Below are 18,101 nucleotides of genomic sequence, written 5' to 3' on the forward strand. Positions count from 1 at the left end.
CAGAACAGATGCCAGATGTTCTGAAGGTAGTTTTTAATAAATAGTAAAACAGTGAGGTAGGAGATGTTTTACATTTAATTTATTTCTGAGCATAGACAATGTCTATTTTAATGTCTGTAGTTTTTTTTCTTTTAAAGCTGCTTACATTTTCAATGATATAAAATGGATTTCTTCTGTCTTCATGTTTTGGTTTTATTGCTTATTCTTAAAGAAATTATATTTAAAAAGAATGGAGAGAGTTCGAACGTCCATTTGATCAGTCTGACATCGACAGAAGAATATTTACAGTTTCCTCTGTTCTCCTGTAATGCTTGTGTTGAAATTATACCTTCTTTATTTGTCCAAAATATCAGTATAACGTTTGACACGTTTAGCTTTTGAAAATAAATCTTTAAAATCAAAAATAACATTCTGATATCTTCAACTCTGCCTGCCCGACAAAAGGGGGTTTGATCCCTGAATTGTGTGTTTTTCTAAATGTGGTTAACTTGAGCAACTTCTCCCAGGATCATCTATCCCACCTTTAACAACTGGATTGTATTAAATGCCCCATTGAAAATCTTAGTACTCAGTACTTCATTACCAAAATATTCCATAGTTGCTTCTCTAAACATCCAATCAGTCAGCCCACCTGTGCAGTAAAGGTTAGAAGTAAATCTGACAAAGTGAACAAGATTACATAATGTATAATTGCCTTTTGATTGAGTTATTAACAAACCTTCATTGCATTAGACACAAAACGTTTAAGGCACACTTGGCAGTTTTGCTTGCTTTTAGCACCCTGTAGTGCTCTCGGACCTCTCCGTCACCTGGGGAGTGTTGCAAAGCAATTCCCCGCCAGGACAACAGAGGGCGTAGTGATTTTCTGTGGCATCATGACACCATAACACGGACAAATTTGTCATTCATTCCCCTCCACCTTTTCATGCGGTCGCTACCTTTAAACCCACGTTTCCATCCACGAATAAAACATTTGGCCATATTTTATACTCCTTCAGTCACGGGTGAATAAAGGTTCATATTTTTGGACATTTTCCGCGATCCGTTCTTCAATCTGTTCTGGGTCTGCCGCTAAAAATCTTTTAACTCTTGAACAGGAAAACGGCGGTGCTGGTGACGAATTTACAGGAAGCGGTGTCCTGACCAATCGCAAGCTTTCCGTCTCAGTCACTTCGACGGATGTTTAAAATTTTGAGCATGTCTATCAAACAAACTAAAGCATCCATACAACACAACATGCACGCGGTCTTCTCAGAAAGAAAAACAGCTGGAATGTCTCCCCAGCCCTCATTGGTTTCTACAGGAGTGATTCCTCACTAAATTAAACAAATCAGCTGTGTTCATGATCTAAAACATGCAGGAAATGTGCTGGAAGCAGATTACAGCACCAGTTTTTATTATTGTCAAGTGGTATTTTCAGAGTGCAGTTTAAGTTACTGACTTTTGTTTTTAAAGCGCTCAGTGACCTGGCACCTTCCTACCTCTCTGCCCTTCTCACTCCATATGTGCCCACCCGCTCGTTGAGGTCGGCTGACCTATTGCTGCTGCACACGCCGCGGATGAGGCTCAAATCGCGGGGTGAACGAGCATTTGTCCATGCTGCCCCAAAGCTATGGAACTCATTGCCCATTGGAGTTCGGCAGGCTCCATCTCTGGCGGTTTTTAAATCTCGTTTAAAGACCCACTTTTACACTTTGGCTTTTAGACAGTGACTCGTTTTAGTGTTTTATTGTGTCATTGTTTTAATGTGTTCTTATTATTCATGTTTTCTCTGCTTTTAATTGAGATTTTATCCTTAGTTTTAGCTCCTTGTAATGGGTGTGTTTTGTTTTAGCCTGTGCAGCACTTTGGGCAGCTCCCATGCTGCATTTTAAATGTGCTATATAAATAAACTATGCTATGCTATGCTATGCTATGCTATGCTATGCTATGCTATTCTGGCCACAGGGGGCGTTGGGGTCCTAGTGACATTTCATTAACCTTGTAAAGGGTCATTTTAGCGCATGCTGGCTCCAGAAAAGAATTTAAAAATATGGAAAACTTGCTTATTATGGCTTTAAAATATTTTACGCTAACCCCAGAGTTTGGCCTGGAGAGGCGTCCTCACCTGGCATTTTATAAGCATGTTAAAAAAGTCATCGCTGGGTTCTTGATGATCTCCCTCACCAACCAGGTGCCCAAGGTTGTTATGGGTAATCCGAAGGCCTGGAAGGTTTCCAACACTCACGCGCTGGTCATCAAGACGACGACTCTGAGAGCTAGCGATTAAATCAAAAAGCTCCTCGGTTTGCGGAGAAGTCGTATTAGCGGGATCTAAAGAGAAACAGAGAAAAAGAGTTGTTAAAATGAACTCATAATGTACAAAAATGATCATTTAACAACCCACCAATCATTTCGTTTAGGGTTGGTGTGTTTGCAGTTCCTTCTCTGTTGTCTCCGTTTTGTGGATCATCTAGGTGGCAGCGCTGGTCGTCCATGCGGCTGCTCTGGAACTTGCTAAGGAGGTCAAAGAAGCAGTCCTCATCAGAGGGGTCACGGCCCAGCTTCTGAAACACAAAAGTCCAAACTTGCTAAGCTGTTTCCTGCTAAAACCTTTTTTTCTTCACTTCTCTAACTTGTTGAGATCATATCAGTGATCTTTTGTTACTAGACTGAATACAGACTGTCCTTTTGGAGAAAATTCTAAATGTAAAATAAGTTTCTAACATTAAGATAGTTCTTGCTTTTTGATGGACAACCTAATGAAGTTTAACATCTTGAGCTGAGAATCCCAATCTACAGGTACATTAATTAGCCTGAATGTAAAGAAGAGGCACGTAATGAGGATTTTCTTTTTTTTTTTGTATGATAAAATAATCTGAGCAACACACAAGGGATAGTTCTCCAGATGAGAACACCTTGGCCTAGATAATGAAGGTAAAGCTGCATCAAGATAGAAAATGATGTATGTGTTGCTGCAGAGGCGTTTAAATGTGCTAGTAATGGTGGAAATGTCAATTGTAGACGTTTCTTCAATTCTGGTGTAAAACTAAATTTTTGGAGTCCCATGTTACTTTTTTGTTTTACACTTTTGTTTCGTGAATTTAAAAGAGATTCTTTGATATTTTATACAAAAATGTATTGATTGTTTTAAATATACCAAGGGATTCCCTTTAATAACCTTACTATTAATAGCCTTAATAGTTTGTGAAAGCAGCAAACATGAGTATTTACCAAATGTTTCTAAACGGTATGGCACTTGGGCTGAAATGTTATGACAGTTATACTTGGGGGGAGCCGAATTAAATGCGTGAAAATCAAGTAAGTAACCCAGAAATGACTTTAAATATGAAACTGTGAAAATGGATTACTACATTTTTGCATAAAAGAAGAACAAAAGCCTTGGTATATCTTAAAACTAATTGTTAAACTAAAACACCAAATATCATGTTTCTTCAACTTAAAGTAATACTAAATAGTTTTATAAACTTTAAGCTAGAGCTTTAACTTTGATGTCGGTGATTGTTGGATTAGAAACTTGACCTTTCATATTTGGCACCACACTGCAGCCCTCTGCTCACCAGATACTGCACTTAAAAATGTTGTGGAGCAGGTAGGTGTTCTAGGGGGTGCTCTTATATGTGCATTACGGCTGTTAACTCTTTCTGTGCAGTTCGCTTTTTCAGTTTCCTTATCGTCAACAAAAAGCACAAGAAGAAAAAGAAGTTTACTTCCAGTCTCCACCATGATGCCAACAGAAAAGCTAAGTTAAGAGTAATGCTTACAGCCGTAATGCATGTATAAGAGCACCCCCTAGAACACCCACCCCCTCCACAAATCTGTTAAGTGCAGTATCTGGCCAGTAGAGGGGGACGGTCACTCTTTCCTGTGGGACACCCACATTCCCAGTTTCTGGTTAATATCCTGCGTCTCTTCCTGTTTAATATGAAAGTAAATGATGTGTTAGCCTGTTAGCGTCACAAACATTCATATCTGCAGCAGTGGAGCAAACATAAAAACAACTTTTCCATTTATAGAGAAGACTGTAGGGAGCCAAAGTCCACTTCCACATCATGGGTCCCCGGAAGAACAAAAAAATGAATGCAAGTCAACGGGGCTAAACGCCATTTTGTGATCCGCTTTGCCTTACGCCCTGGATTGCACGTGTGTTGTACTGCAATTTAAATGAAAAGTAATGATGGGAGTTTCGACCATGCCTGTCATGTACTTTCAGATTTATTAGCTTGTAAAAGTTCATTATTAGCATGACTACAAACTAGAAATTGGCACGTCGCATATGTTACGTCGCCACATAATCTCCTCTCCCCAAAGTAGCTGCCACTTACCAAATGACCAGATTTATGGTGGCTCTTTCCTCCTGTGGGATGTTTGGTGAACTTACAGCCCTTTTCCCTCAGTGTCTGGTTCAATGACGCCACTTTCGTGAAGTGCATTTGTAGTTCTGAACTTAATTTCACACAAAACCTAAAATAGCATTCCCCCCATTGGTATCAAAATGCGTCTTTAAAATTCACGGGCATCATATGTGAAATCCATGGTACATAACAAGAGGAATTAGAAAATAATGTTTTTAGCCCGATTGACTTGCATTCATTTTTTCGTTCTTCCGGGGACCCATGATGCGAAAGTGACTTAGGCTCCCTACTGGAAAAACAATTAAATTGATTTGATTCCTATTATTCCTTTAAAATCCTAAAGTAATTAAGCTGACAGAGTGGATCAAGTTTGTTATTAAATGAGTAAAACACAGCTCTATGTTTAGTTTTTCACCAATAACTTCCTGAAAAATAAATGGTTATCTATTACATGTTACTTACATTTGAAATGTAAAAGGTGAATTTAAAGATTAAGGAGAAGTACAAAAAAATACACTTTGATAGGCTTTAGATAAAATAAAAAAGTATTTTTAATTTAAGAGCATAATGGAACATTTTACAACAGCTCCACTAAGTCAAGTTAATAATAATATTTAATTGCTTCAAAAAAGTACTAATGATAAGTCTCAGAGCAGGTAACTTTAATACCAAGTTGAACGGAGTAAAACAAAACAAATCAATAAATATTTTAATATTTCTCTATCATACACCTTAAACCCATTTAAAATGTTACAATAAAAACTAGATCAGTGGACCAACAACAAATAACTCATGAAAGCTTGTATTATCCAAGGCTGAGAACAAAATGTTTCATTTAAACAGCTTCAATTATTTAAAACAGGGACAAAAAACGACTATAAGCTAAATCTATTGACCCGTAGTGAATAATGCAGCATTTTCTTTGCATGAAGAACTTCATTTCTACTGAATAATTTGCAGATTGTGTTCTTTCTGAGGCAAAAACTATGAAAATAAAAAGACTGCCTTAAGCGAGACGTGAAGGGTGTCAGCAGACACCAATCCTACCACTTCATCTTTGTTTGGAGAAATCATGAAGTTGCCTCCACACATAATAAAACCTAGACTTACTCTTTGAATGTTTCCAGACTAAAGCATCCACTCAACACAACATACATGCAGAGTCTTCTCAGAAAGAAAAACAGCATAAATACCCTTCTGGAGTCCTCTGAGCGGTGTTTTTTTAATCTGTAGAGCAGACGTAAAACATCTCACCAGCAGAAATACTTCTTTGTGCTCTATCTCTCATTCCTCCCTGGGCACTCTTTCTCTCTCACTCTGTCCACACTCCTGGATCACACGTCCTTCTCTGCTTTCACCACCACTCTTTCCCTCTCTCTCTTTACTTTTCTGCCGTACACGACCCGCCACCCGATAATTCGCTCTCCTCTTCTATCCCTCTCTTTCAGGCCTCTTTTAAACTGAAAACTCTCTCCCCGTCCCTCTATCACTCGCTCTTTCTGCAGCTTTCCGGCAGGCCATTTTTGTCCTGTTCACCCACTGTGGGAAAACAACTCATTATGGGACGCTGGGCGTTTGACCCTGTGGGGAGGGTACCGGCTCTGTGATCAAGGTCACATTATCAGCTGAGAGGCAGAACTATGGAGGACTAAAGGGAGGGGGGAGGACAGAGCAGAGAAAGATGGGTGCAGGGGTGTAGTCATGAGTACACAAGTAGCAGAAATCTGCCGAATCATTCTTGTGCTTTAAAACATCTATCCAGGTGTGACTTCCTAGATGTTTGTGTCCCTCACGGTCCTCTTGTGGATTCCACTGTCCAATTACTCAAGTAGGTCAAAGTGAAAGAATGAGAGAAAAAAGAACATTTGATGGAGACAGAAAGAGAGGAGGATAAAAGTGGAGAAACTACAGGAAGTTGCAAATAAAAGATGTAATGGTCAACCAATTCGCAAAGTTTTAGTGGAAAGTGTGAACACTGTTCCCAGCATCACATGGTCTGCTCAGATGTAGGTGAATACCGATAAAACACAACACATGACTTGATACGTGATGTCCTTTTTTTCTTTTTACTGTCTGGAGAATTCTATTGTGAAGGAAATAGCACAGCAATGATCTTATGACCTGATGGCAAAAGTGAGCAAAACACTAACTAGTTATTTTCTCCTCTCTAGTTAAAGGGTCTTTGGCCATTTAAATCCTAAATTATGGATTAACGTTTTGGCCCAACGCGGCTTTAGATATCGATAGATAGTTGGGTCAAAAACAGGACACTGCTTTCTGAAAGAAAGAATAAATAAATAAATCTACCATAAAAGCAGCAGCCCAATGCTGAACTCAAAGTGACCAAAAACAAACCAACTACTTTCACTTTTTTATTTTAATGAATGAAACACAAACCACCTAAAATTAAACCATTTATTACAGGTAGCAAAGAAAACTGCAGTCAATGATTTCAAGTTGGAATAAAAAGTTGTATTAACCTGTAAATGGCCAATATGATGATATTACTTTGCGAAAGACGAGAATGCCAGGCCTATCTGCTAAAACTTGTTCCATCTGTGAGAACCGACACGGTTTATGGACCGTTCCGGCAGACCGTTTTTTATGTGACACACTTTGAGCCTGATCACTGGGACTTAGGTTTCATCTTTCCAGCACCTATAATGCAGCTTTGAATCTCATTCCTAAGCAGTTTGAGTCTATGTCACACCTTCCTGCATCTATTCAACACAACAACTCTCTCACAACAGAGGCTAAAGTCTCATTGGTGGGTAGAGAGGAGGGGTATTCAGAGTAGTTTCTGCTTATTAAATACCAACAGACAGCTGCAGCTTATAAGCTTGACTCTCCCATATTCCAGTCAGAAATGGCAAAGCTCCTCCGATGAGAAGCAAAACATCTTCTTGAAACCAAAGAAGTCCAGTTGCCTTCATCTGAACCCTTTTGGATTACCATGACCTGGATAACTGAGAACCTTCACCAGCAAAGACTCAACCCTTAGGCCACCAAAACTGATCCTCTCAACATCTTTGCTGTGCCTAGAATTCTGGTCCATGAAAGTTATGAACAGAATTTATGACAAAGGGCAGCCTTGGCGGCATCCAACTCTCACCGGAAATGAGCCCGACTTACAGCCGGCAAAGTGGACCAAGCTCCGACACCGGTCATACAGGGAAACAACAGCCCGTATCAAAGGGCCTGGTATACCACACTCCTGAGGTACCCCCAAAGGGCTTTCCGAGGAACGCGGTCTAACACCTTCTCCAAATCTACATAAACACATGCAGATTGGTTGGGCAAACTCCCACGCATCCTCCTAAGGGTATAGAGTTGGTCCAGTGCTCCACGGCCAGGATGAACCCTAACCCTGTCCCATCGTGATTCAAGCCGAGCGAGTCCTTTAACGCAAAATTACAAAATCTGAGCAATTGTTCAGTCTGCATGTGACCTCAGAGTGACCAATCATTTTTTTTTAAAGTAAAAACTGGTGTCTTATTGAACTTTCTCTTTAATATATTTTAAACTCAACATCACTCACCTTTTACTCCCAGAGAAGGTTTTTACCAAAATCAGATCACTCCCCTCCACCATATTAGAAGCCATTACATTCACCTTTGTGGGACTAACGGACAATTTAAAGACTCTGACAGCTGTAGCTGCAACATGAGGTCATCATCGTTTACCATATCACTGTCTAAATAATAGGTCTAATCATACTAACAAGAACATTGCTGCTCATTCATTTCTACATGACTAATTACCTGATGAGCAGGATGACTCCTTTTCTTCAGATATTCAGCTGAGCCTCAGTCATTTAGCACAATCATTATCTTTCAAAACGTTCTCATTTTAAAAATCTCTGAGTACCATTACAAAGAGATCCAAGAATTTGATTTTCAACCAATACTTAGAAACAATAAGTCTAAAGTTTGGGCTAAACACAAGAAACAGCCCTGTCTGAGCTGTAGAGTTAAATTTGATGTACAAAAGTCAATACTTGTAGATTAAACCGTCAGGTGGCCTGATTTGTTTTCATTTACGTGGCATTTCTAGGTCACACCTTAGGGCTGTCGCATTACTCAAGTATCATCAAGAGGAAGATGATTTCCTTCTGGGTGTCATTTCTAATTGCTTGAGATGAATTACAAGAACGCAGCCCAGCAATTTCCACCTTTTCCCCCAGTCTGTCAGCCAACTGATTACAACAATTAACATCATCGCAGCATGAGAGAATAATTAGATGCTGCAGGGGCCATTCACGAAGACACAACAGCTGTGAATCAGCATATTCATTAGGAATGTTCTTCACAGCAAACTGGTAGATGCTAACATGTGCTATGGCACAGCTAAACCATAAAATAAGTGAAGGCATGGCATTCCTTGAAGACAATTGCCAAATATTTGTCAAAAATCTCATGAGTTCCATAGTCAACTTGCAAATAATCACAAATTAATTAATGTCAAAAAACACGTCGCCACCGTGCGCTCTTAAGTCTAGTTTATACGTCTCCATCTGTGGGGGTGCACAGACGCCATCATCCATCAACGTAAGTGCACTGCAGCAGACCCACAGAGGGTGACGGAGACGTGCCCTATCTTTTTTTTTTTTTGTAAGTTCATTTCTACAGAGAGAACAAGCCTGTGATTGGTCAGCATGCTTCTTTTAAACTTTTCAACATCACCAAGTGCCTAAGATTTCGACACGGAGCAGATCACAAAATCTCAGGGAAGACAACTTTGGACAACCTTCCCCGAGTCCAAAGAGGCACAGCAGATTTCACTATTAAAATTAAATGTGGGTTTGGATGTGGTGCCTGCATGAAGAGGTGGAGGAGAATGAGGGGAAAATTGGTCTTTGCTAAAAAGTCTCAGAAATACATAAAGTATACATAGTTTGAACAAAGTAGCTGGGGAGAGGGAAGTCTGGGCCTCTCGACTTAGGCTACTGCCCCCTCGACCCGACTCCGGATAAGCGGAAGAACATGGATGGATGAAGTTTGAGCAAAGTTCCCTCTGCAGTTTCAGCCTTTTCTCCCATTTACTATTAAAGCACAAGTTTCCCAACCTTACTGTAATACTGATGACAAAAAACACAGCAAACCTTCGTTGTCCCTGCAGTTATTCACCACTGAAGCAACATTTTACTTGAACAGGGTTTCCCCCAGCGCTGTATAAGCCTGGCAGCCCGCCAGGCTAAGTGTTATGCCCCGCCCCCCTCCCTGACCCTACCGTGTCCGCTGACACGAAGGGCGCAGCGAAACTAGAGCAACAGCTCGAAGTGTTTAGAATTTAGTCTTTTCACATTTAGCTTATGTTTTATTTAAAATATCTAAAACATCATTAAAACATCTTGTTTTATTTTGAGACTTTTTGTGTTGCATTGTTTTTGTGCCGTCCTGGTGACGTACTACTTAGTAAGGCTCTTAAGACAACAGAGAAATCTGAAATAGAAATATGTTCACTGACGCATGTGCGTCACTCCATGATGGAGAAGGATAAAGCAGCTTTTAGCACATATTTTTGCACACATGGTTTGATTGATAGTCACTCACACCAAAGCTTCTGTGGATAGATATAGATCCAGAGTAGATGTAGAAACGGGTAATGTTTGTACGTCACAAGATATTTTGCAAAAATAAATTTCACTGTTGCACATCACCAAAAGGAAAAAATTATGTTCAATTTGTTGATTTAATCATCGCATTTTCCCATCTTAGAATTCAAAATAGGTACTAGAGCTACTCACTGGAGGAGGGACTTGAACAGTGATGTCATCAGTATCTACTGGCGAGTCCAACCAGGGTCTTTCATCAGAGGACTGACTGTCAGGATACCCTTTCCTTTTACCAGGCTGAGATATTTGACTCTTGGATCTTCTTGGTATATTTGACAAGTTTTGGGTGTCACCATACTGCAGAAATAGGTCACTTTGTTAAACAAAAACTAATTACATAAGTTCATATTCATAGTTGGGCAGGGCAATATGGCCTAAAATCAATGTAACAGTATATTGAGTTCATTCCGATAACTATAAAAGGACAATAATTACATGAATGCGCAAAAAGAAAAAGTTGTCCACTAGATGGGGCTGTCGTGTGTATTACGTGACTCAAGGTGGTACAGCTTCTTAAAGGGACATGAACGTCACCAACCACCACACTTCTTTTATATTTTTTTATTATTGATTTTATTGTCATTAACTCATTCACTGCCAATGATGACTAAAGTCATCACTGGCATTTTTTTACTGTGTGGGCGTCGGAACGAGCCCCCGCACCGTGAGAACAAACATCCCAGCTCTAAAGCCGATCTTCATCCGTGTAAGTCACATGTCACGTGATCAGGAAGCAGAAACTCCATGTGTTAGGAGATCGTTTTGGGCCTTTGCTGTAAAAAAAAAGTGAGGCGCGAACCGGAAAAGCTTCTGCCGATCACAATTTGACTACGGTTTATGAAAGAACGGATAATGCTCGAAACGCGCGGATTCTTCCTGATGTAAGAGGTGAGTCTATTCTGTTTTGTTAGTTTGGGCGTTGACATCCTCAGAGCGCAATGTTCTTATACTCCTCAAAATGAAGTTAAAACGCTGGCAGCGAAGGGCTTCTCTGATCAGGAAATGGCTGGCAGTGAATGAGTTAAGGAAAATGATATTTAGTCAAAATTTTCTGTTACGATATATTTTCGATTTATCGCCCAGCCCCAATTTATAGTACGATTTCCTTTACCTTGTCTGAAGAGTACTTCCACAGTTCTACACTATCCATGCTGTTTCTCTTTGTAATCTTGGGTCTGGCTCCTACAGAAAAAAAAAAACACATTTGTAAATAAATATTACATCACATAACAGCCAGACGAGACATTTCACAACTTCTGAGAATCAAATGGTCAAATATAGCTGGATGAAACATTTTCAGGTTGCCTTCTGTTTATATATTTTTTATTTTCACAAGCCTGCAGTTTCAGTCATGGTCTTGTGATGGCTAATGTGGGTAAGAAGCAGACACCGAGGCAAATAAAGTGAAAAAAGAACAAGCATCTGTTTGCCAGCTCTAATCCAAAAGAGAAATGTAGGGTGTGTGTGTGTGAGGAGCTGCCTGGAGGAGCGCTCATGAATATAAACATTATATAAACAGCAGAAAGATTTCACAGATATTACAGCTTCTTCTCGCTTTCTTATTTAAGGCTTGAATGTCCAAATATGTGAGCTGAGGGATCATTTATTTTCTTATTTAGCCTCAGTTCAGACATAACATGGACACCATCTCACCTAAAGTTAGTTTTACTTTTCACATGGCCGCTTTGTGTACACATAAAATCTTGGTTAGCTTGATTAGTGTTTGTCAAACACAGACACTGCAGAAGACGAGGCAGGTTCTTTCACAAAAATCAGCAACTTACATTCAAACCTGTTTGCAATCTAATTCAGTCAACTTGAAACCCATTATGCACTCCCAGATTCTAGAGATGAAATAACGCAGCTGATCATCAAATCAACTGTAGAGTTACAATGGCACACAAATAAGTCTGTGTACTTTCAAAACTTCAGACATAAATATAAACAATTATGCAAATGGAGGTTGATACCTCATGGTTTGCTATTCCCTGACCCACACAGACATAGAAATGTAATGTGGAAATTAAAGCCAAAAAGAACTTCAGCACCCCCTAGTGGTTGACTGCAATTTGAGTTTTAAGCCCCGCCCCCTCCCTGTAAACCGATAGGAAATTTGCCAGACCCAAAATAACCACCACCTTAAACCATTTTTCAAGTTGATTCATGCATTGGCCAAATCTACATTCAAGTAGATATCCCAACTTAAACACAATTTTGCAAACATGAAAGATTTTACGCAAACTGGATTATTATCATACAGGAAACACACAAGAATAAAGGAGTATGCTTTACTCCAACAAATAAGGTTTCAGAAATGGTCTGCTTTTATGATCATGCTAAAGATTGATTTTCTGCATTTTATTGAAATACAATATTTTAACTATTATGAAGCCATAATATGATGAATATATAAAAGGGATACTCTGCAGTGTTGTCTTGCTTTTAGCACCCCCTTGTGTTTGTTAGTAAAACCATACAATACCATTTAATTAGTATAGCATATTTCAAATACAGCATGAGAGCAGTTCAAAGTGCTGCACAGTCAAATACAACAAACTAAACACAATAAAATAAAAATAAAACACCAAAGCATAGGTAAAACAGCTAAATTGAGACTGATTAACTGAAAAAAATACAGAAGTTGAAAACGCTACAAGCACAGATAAGACAATGAAACAGGGAAACTATCCAACAAGTCACAAGTTAAAGCTAACCTATAAAAGTGGGTTTTTAAACAAGATTTTAAACCCGCTAAAGAGGGAGCCAGCCCTACAATAATAGGCAGTCCATTCCACAGTTGGGGGTAGCATGGACAAGTGTGTGTGTGTGTGTGTGTGTGTGTGTGTGTGTGTGTGTGTGTGTGTGTGTGTGTGTGTGTGTGTGTGTGTGTGTGTGTGTGTGTGTGTGTGTGCGCGCGCGCGTGTGCGTGCGTCTGTTCTGTCTTCTCGGTCAGTGAGTCATGGAGGATGGTTGCTTGTACTGAGCCAGGATTCTCTGGAGGTTTCTTACTGTTAAAAGGGAGTTTTCCTCTCCACTGTCGCTTTATGCTTGCTTAGTATGAGGATTGCATCAAGTCACTGACACTAGTCAGTGACTTGATGCAATTTGCTGGGTTCCTTATATAAGGAACATTATTTCTGATTGGATTAATCAACTGACCTGAATTGGAATGTTTATTATGTGAAGAGCCTTGAGACGACTCTTGTCGTGATTTGGCGCTATATAAATAAAATTGAATTGAATTGATCCAGACCAAAACCAAAACTCATCTCCTTTGCTGTGCGTTTGTATTTTTAACATGTTAATCTCGCTGCAGTACTGTTTGTTCATCACTAAATCAAACAAATCAGCTGTGTTCACGATCTAAAACATGCAGGAAACAGATTGCAGTGCTGGCCTGTCAGCTCCACTAATTAGTCCAACAGGGACTCTGAACTCTGAAGTTGCAAGTGTAATGTTCTGGCCACAAGGGGCAGTGGGCGTAGAGCCCTGCACTGAAGCCCTCGGCCCTCGGGCCGGGCTTCGGGCCTATGACGGCGTAATTACGTCGGACACGGGCCGGGCGCCTATATTTTTAATCGAATTCATAAAAAAACTGAAACACTTGAACGCAGCAGCACCTGCCTGCTTCTCACGCACCGGCACCTGTAGATTTCTCCCTCGCTTTTACACAAGGGACTTCCCCAACTCCCACCACAAACATGGAGGACATAAAGAGAAAGATTGCAAAAGGCGAATTAAAGAGCGTCAACAACACGAAGGGAAAAGCTCCGTTCTGGAACAAGTTTAATATTATTACAAGCCTTCAAAATGAGCCAACCGGGTTTGTTCAGTGTGTTTCATGCAAAGCTGTTCTGTCATATGACAGCAAAAAAACAGGTTCATCCCATCTCCAGAGACATTTTCAACGTTCATGCGGCAGCGGCGGATCCGGCAGCGGTGACAGACAGCAGAGTGTGAGCGATTTTTTCATTTTTGCAAAACCACCACCAGAAAGGGTTAAGTCGGAGGTCGCAAATAAATGTGTGAACTTCTGTTGCATGGACATTCGGCCATTTGAAACGGTTGCGGGAGTAGGTTTCAGAGAGTTAGCTCAAGAATTAATAAATGTCAGTGCAACATATGGCCACATTTCAGCCAATGAAGTTATTCCCAACCCGACCACAATCTCCCGAAGGTGCAAAATTAAGGCCAGTGAAATGAGAGGGGGGGCAGTTGAGGAGATAAAAAAGGTGATGTCACTCATAAATATTGGCATGACTACAGATATGTGGACGGATGATTTCCGTAAAATGAGCTACATGGCTATCACGTGTCACTATGTAACACCAACATTTAAACTCAAGAGCAAGCTACTCACCACAACATGCTTCCCAAACCATGCGAAAACAGGAGATAATATCCGAAAAGAGCTTCAGCAGCAGTTAGTCACAGTCCTCGGCTTTGATGCATCCGTTATGAACAACGTTGTCTGGGTAACCGACCAGGGCACAAACGTGCTGGCTGCTCTCCGTCCATACAGGCACCTGGCTTGTCAAGATCACCTGTACAACACAGTCCTCCGACATGCCCTAAACACCGATGAGCTGACTGAAGTAGTCCCAGAGGTAGCGGAGACCCTGTTGGCGGCCAAGGCTTTAGTTCGCTACCTGAAACAGTCAGGCCTCGCCTCTCAGCTGCCAAAAACCGTCAAACAAATGGCAGAGACAAGATACAGCACAGTCTTCCTCACACTGGAGTCAATTCAGTCAGTCCATGCAGAGCTGCAAGAGCTTCTTCAGAGCCGTGATGAGAGCGCACGATTGCGCGATGTCTCCCCAGATGTTCTTGCCTTCCTTGTGGAATTTCTGCGCCCATTTAACAACGCGCAAAAGGAGCTAGAAGGAGACAAATACCCAACACTCCACCTCGCTGTTCTCTGGGCCAACAAGCTGAAAAGCCACTGCCAGCCGGACGTGGCTGATACTCCTTCCCAGGCAGTCATCCGCCAGCGGCACCTTGACTGGTTAACAAAAAAATCGAAATCCAGCCACTTCATAAAATTGCCATTTTTTTATGGCCAAAGTTCAACCAACTGCGGATGTTTACTCCCGCTGAGAGGGCCGACATCCAGCAACATGTGAGAATCCTGATAAACCGCTTCAGAGAGGGGGAGGATGCTGCAGCGCGTCGGCAGGAGCAGGCTACAGGACAATCAGGTATTTTTGTTTTGTTAGCATACTAATGTAGCTATATATTGGCCTAAATTAGCCTAATTTTGTTATGATTTTACGCAGATGGTTCAAGCGCAGCAGCTGCTGATCCTGCACCAAAGAGGAGAGCGCTGGAAGAGTTTGAGAACGCGTGGGAAAATGTCAGAGAAGAGAGTGAGGATGCTGATGAAGTCCAGTTCTACCTCACCCTCAACCCCACAATGGAAACTGATGGAAGGGATCTTCTGAGCTGGTGGAAGCAACACGAGACCTTATTGCCTTTACTGGCACGTCTAGCCCGCATGGTCTTCAGTGTCCCGGCCAGCAGTAGCAGCAGCGAGCGCGCTTTTAGCGCAGCTGGAAGAGCGATAGAGGAAAGGAGGACTGGACTTGCCCCTGAAACTGTGGATGCCATTCTTTTTCTGCATGATGCCAAATAAACTGTTCCTCTTGTTGTGTTCAGAAAATGGAGGACTTTTGCCACGTTAAGGGGCTCAACCTTTGTTAAATTGGATGTAATGCTGTTCTTAAAGTCTTGTTCTTATAATTTTATTGCCATGTTCATTATGCCATTAAAAGCTCAGTTAAGGTCTGTGTGGTTTATAAATGTGCCTATATAAACGAAATATCAAACTGCTGATTGAAACATGTGCCCCTATTCTATTTTATGTCCACTTTGATATGTCAGAAACCATTCCTTCATTCTCTTGAAAACGGCAGCATTCTATTTTTCTGTGAATAAATTCGCTCTGCAGTTAAAAACATAAAGCATTCATTGCTGTTTTTTTTTTTCTAACTGGAGAGCGCATTTTCAGAGCGGCAGATTAAATTTACAAACACTTTATTAATTGGGGGCGTTTATTTAATCTGCCGCTCTGAAAATGCGCTCTGCAGTTAAACAATTAGAATGCTGCTTTTTTTCTAATTGCACAAGAGCGCATTTTCAGAGCGGCAGATTAAATTTACAAACGCTATAATTAATTGGGGGCGTTTATTTAATCTGCCGCTCTGAAAATGCGCTCTGTTAGAAAAAAAGCTGCATTGATGCTGTTTTTCTTTCATTTATTTATTTATTTATTTTTACTGCAGAACGCTTCTCACAGATAATTAGAATGCTGAGCATTCTATCACGCTAAAACATTATGAAAGGTTAAAAAAAAAGGTCGGGCTCGGCCTCGGGCCGGGCCAGAGAATCCTGAAAACCTTCTCGGGCCGGGTCGGGCTGGGGCTCCACCCCCTCGGGCCGGGCCGGACACGGGCTCAGATTTTAGGCCCGTGCAGGGCTCTAAGTGAGCGTCTGAGTGACACTTCTTTAACTCTGTAAAGGGTCATTTTAGCACATACTGGCTCAAGAAAAGTATTTAAAAACGTGAAAATGCTGCAAAGCATCCCTTTTAATATTTTACTGTCACCTAGAATGACTGATTGTCCACAGAAGTTCAAGGTTTCAAAATGGCCGTCATCATCCTTTCTAAAAGACTAAAGCAATCTTGATGTTACCTTGCATCTCAAACTCTGAACTGGAGGGTGAAAGGTCATTCTCGTTGACTCCAAGAGCCTCCATCAGCTGCTCCACATTCATTCTGGCTGTCAGCTCCCCATTTCGGTCTCCAATCTAAGTTTAAAAATGGGTAACATACACAAAATTTTAAAAAGGACACCACTCCTATCAAAGGAAAACTGTAAATATCCCAGTTTTTTTTTATATCTCACTTCTTTAGAGATGTCTAGGTGCTTTCTAGCAAAATGGAGAGCCTGTTTGTGGTTCCCCAAAGACACGTATGCATTTCCTAGACTCCAGCAGGCACGACCCTCACCAACCCTGTAGAGGAAAGAACGCACAAATGTTAAATATTCCTGTTATTATGTCTTTATGAGGTTTCTATTTTTTACAAGAAAGACCTGTGAGCAAAATCTTTAGTTCCAAGTCTTAATCTTCAACCAAACACCCATGGCTTTGAACTATTGACCCACACAACTTTCACTCACAGCACACAAACATCACATCCTCAAAAAATATTCTACATTGGCTTGTAGCGAGTTCACTGGCAGCAGGACGCCATCTGAGCTCCGCTGGTTTCACCGGTTGGGGGTAAAACGAGGGAGAGCAGTGTGTCTAAGAAGAGAGAGGTGGTCTCAGATGATAGACATCTATGTTTTGGTCTTTTTCCTCCATCTTTTATTTGTCCTGAACACAGCAGGGTTTTATCTCATGAAATCATTAATTAGAACAACTCTGCTTTGACTATTTAGTAGGAAGAAACTGAGTTTGAAATAAGTTTTAATAACCTTTCTGTGTCATTGTAGAATGTAAAACAGCACTTAGGCTGAGATGTGTGCTGATATGGAATAGCACACCATGTTGACTAAATGTTAAACCAAAAGCACATCAGTGCTCTTTTTGGAAATAAACTAAAATAATAAACTTTCAAAGGCTCAGATGGCTTTTGTTAGACAATTAAAACCTGTTGAAAGTGGACTTTAAAACCTTTTCCCTGTCTCACTTTACCTGTCGTTGAGCTCTTGGGCTATGTACAGGTGTTTCAGGTGGTACTCCACGGCCCGCTCGTACTGCTGCAATAGCGTGTACGTGTTTCCCAGGCTGTAGCAGGCCTGAGCCTCCATCACCTGGTCCCTCAGCTGTCTGGAGAGTTGTAGAGTTTTCCTGAGAGAAAACACATGGGATTAGTAATAAAAGGAAACTTCACCATCCCTCCACTAGATGTCAGCCTACACTCTCTCCTCACCTGTAGTACTCCGTAGCAGTGCTGAACTGTCCCAGGAATATCAAGGCATTGCCGAGATTACTGTAAGCTCTCCTCTCAGCTGCTTTGTCTCCAAATTCTTTAGCAATGGATAATCGCTGCAAATGACAGAAACAACATGAAATAAAATGGATTCAAGAGTTTAACTACCCATAAATGTTTAGCCTTTTTTCAT

General features: G+C 40.9%; 1 protein-coding gene across 2 annotated transcripts in view; it reads right to left on the reverse strand.

The window, feature by feature from the left end:
* gpsm1b (G protein signaling modulator 1b) overlaps positions 1-18,101 on the reverse strand; it is a 48,855-nt gene that overhangs the window by 1,452 nt on the left and 29,302 nt on the right. For both annotated transcript variants that reach the window (XM_015942806.3, XM_054744402.2), the window contains exons 6-13: positions 17,909-18,024; positions 17,671-17,826; positions 16,875-16,983; positions 16,662-16,776; positions 11,081-11,151; positions 10,102-10,266; positions 2,387-2,546; positions 2,108-2,313 (exon numbers count right to left, since the gene is read on the reverse strand). In XM_015942806.3, coding sequence (XP_015798292.3) covers positions 2,108-2,313; positions 2,387-2,546; positions 10,102-10,266; positions 11,081-11,151; positions 16,662-16,776; positions 16,875-16,983; positions 17,671-17,826; positions 17,909-18,024 — 1,098 coding nt within the window. The remainder of the gene's footprint in view (positions 1-2,107; positions 2,314-2,386; positions 2,547-10,101; positions 10,267-11,080; positions 11,152-16,661; positions 16,777-16,874; positions 16,984-17,670; positions 17,827-17,908; positions 18,025-18,101) is intronic.

This window comes from Nothobranchius furzeri, chromosome 6 (assembly GCF_043380555.1).
Source record: "Nothobranchius furzeri strain GRZ-AD chromosome 6, NfurGRZ-RIMD1, whole genome shotgun sequence".
Lineage (NCBI taxonomy): Eukaryota > Metazoa > Chordata > Actinopteri > Cyprinodontiformes > Nothobranchiidae > Nothobranchius > Nothobranchius furzeri.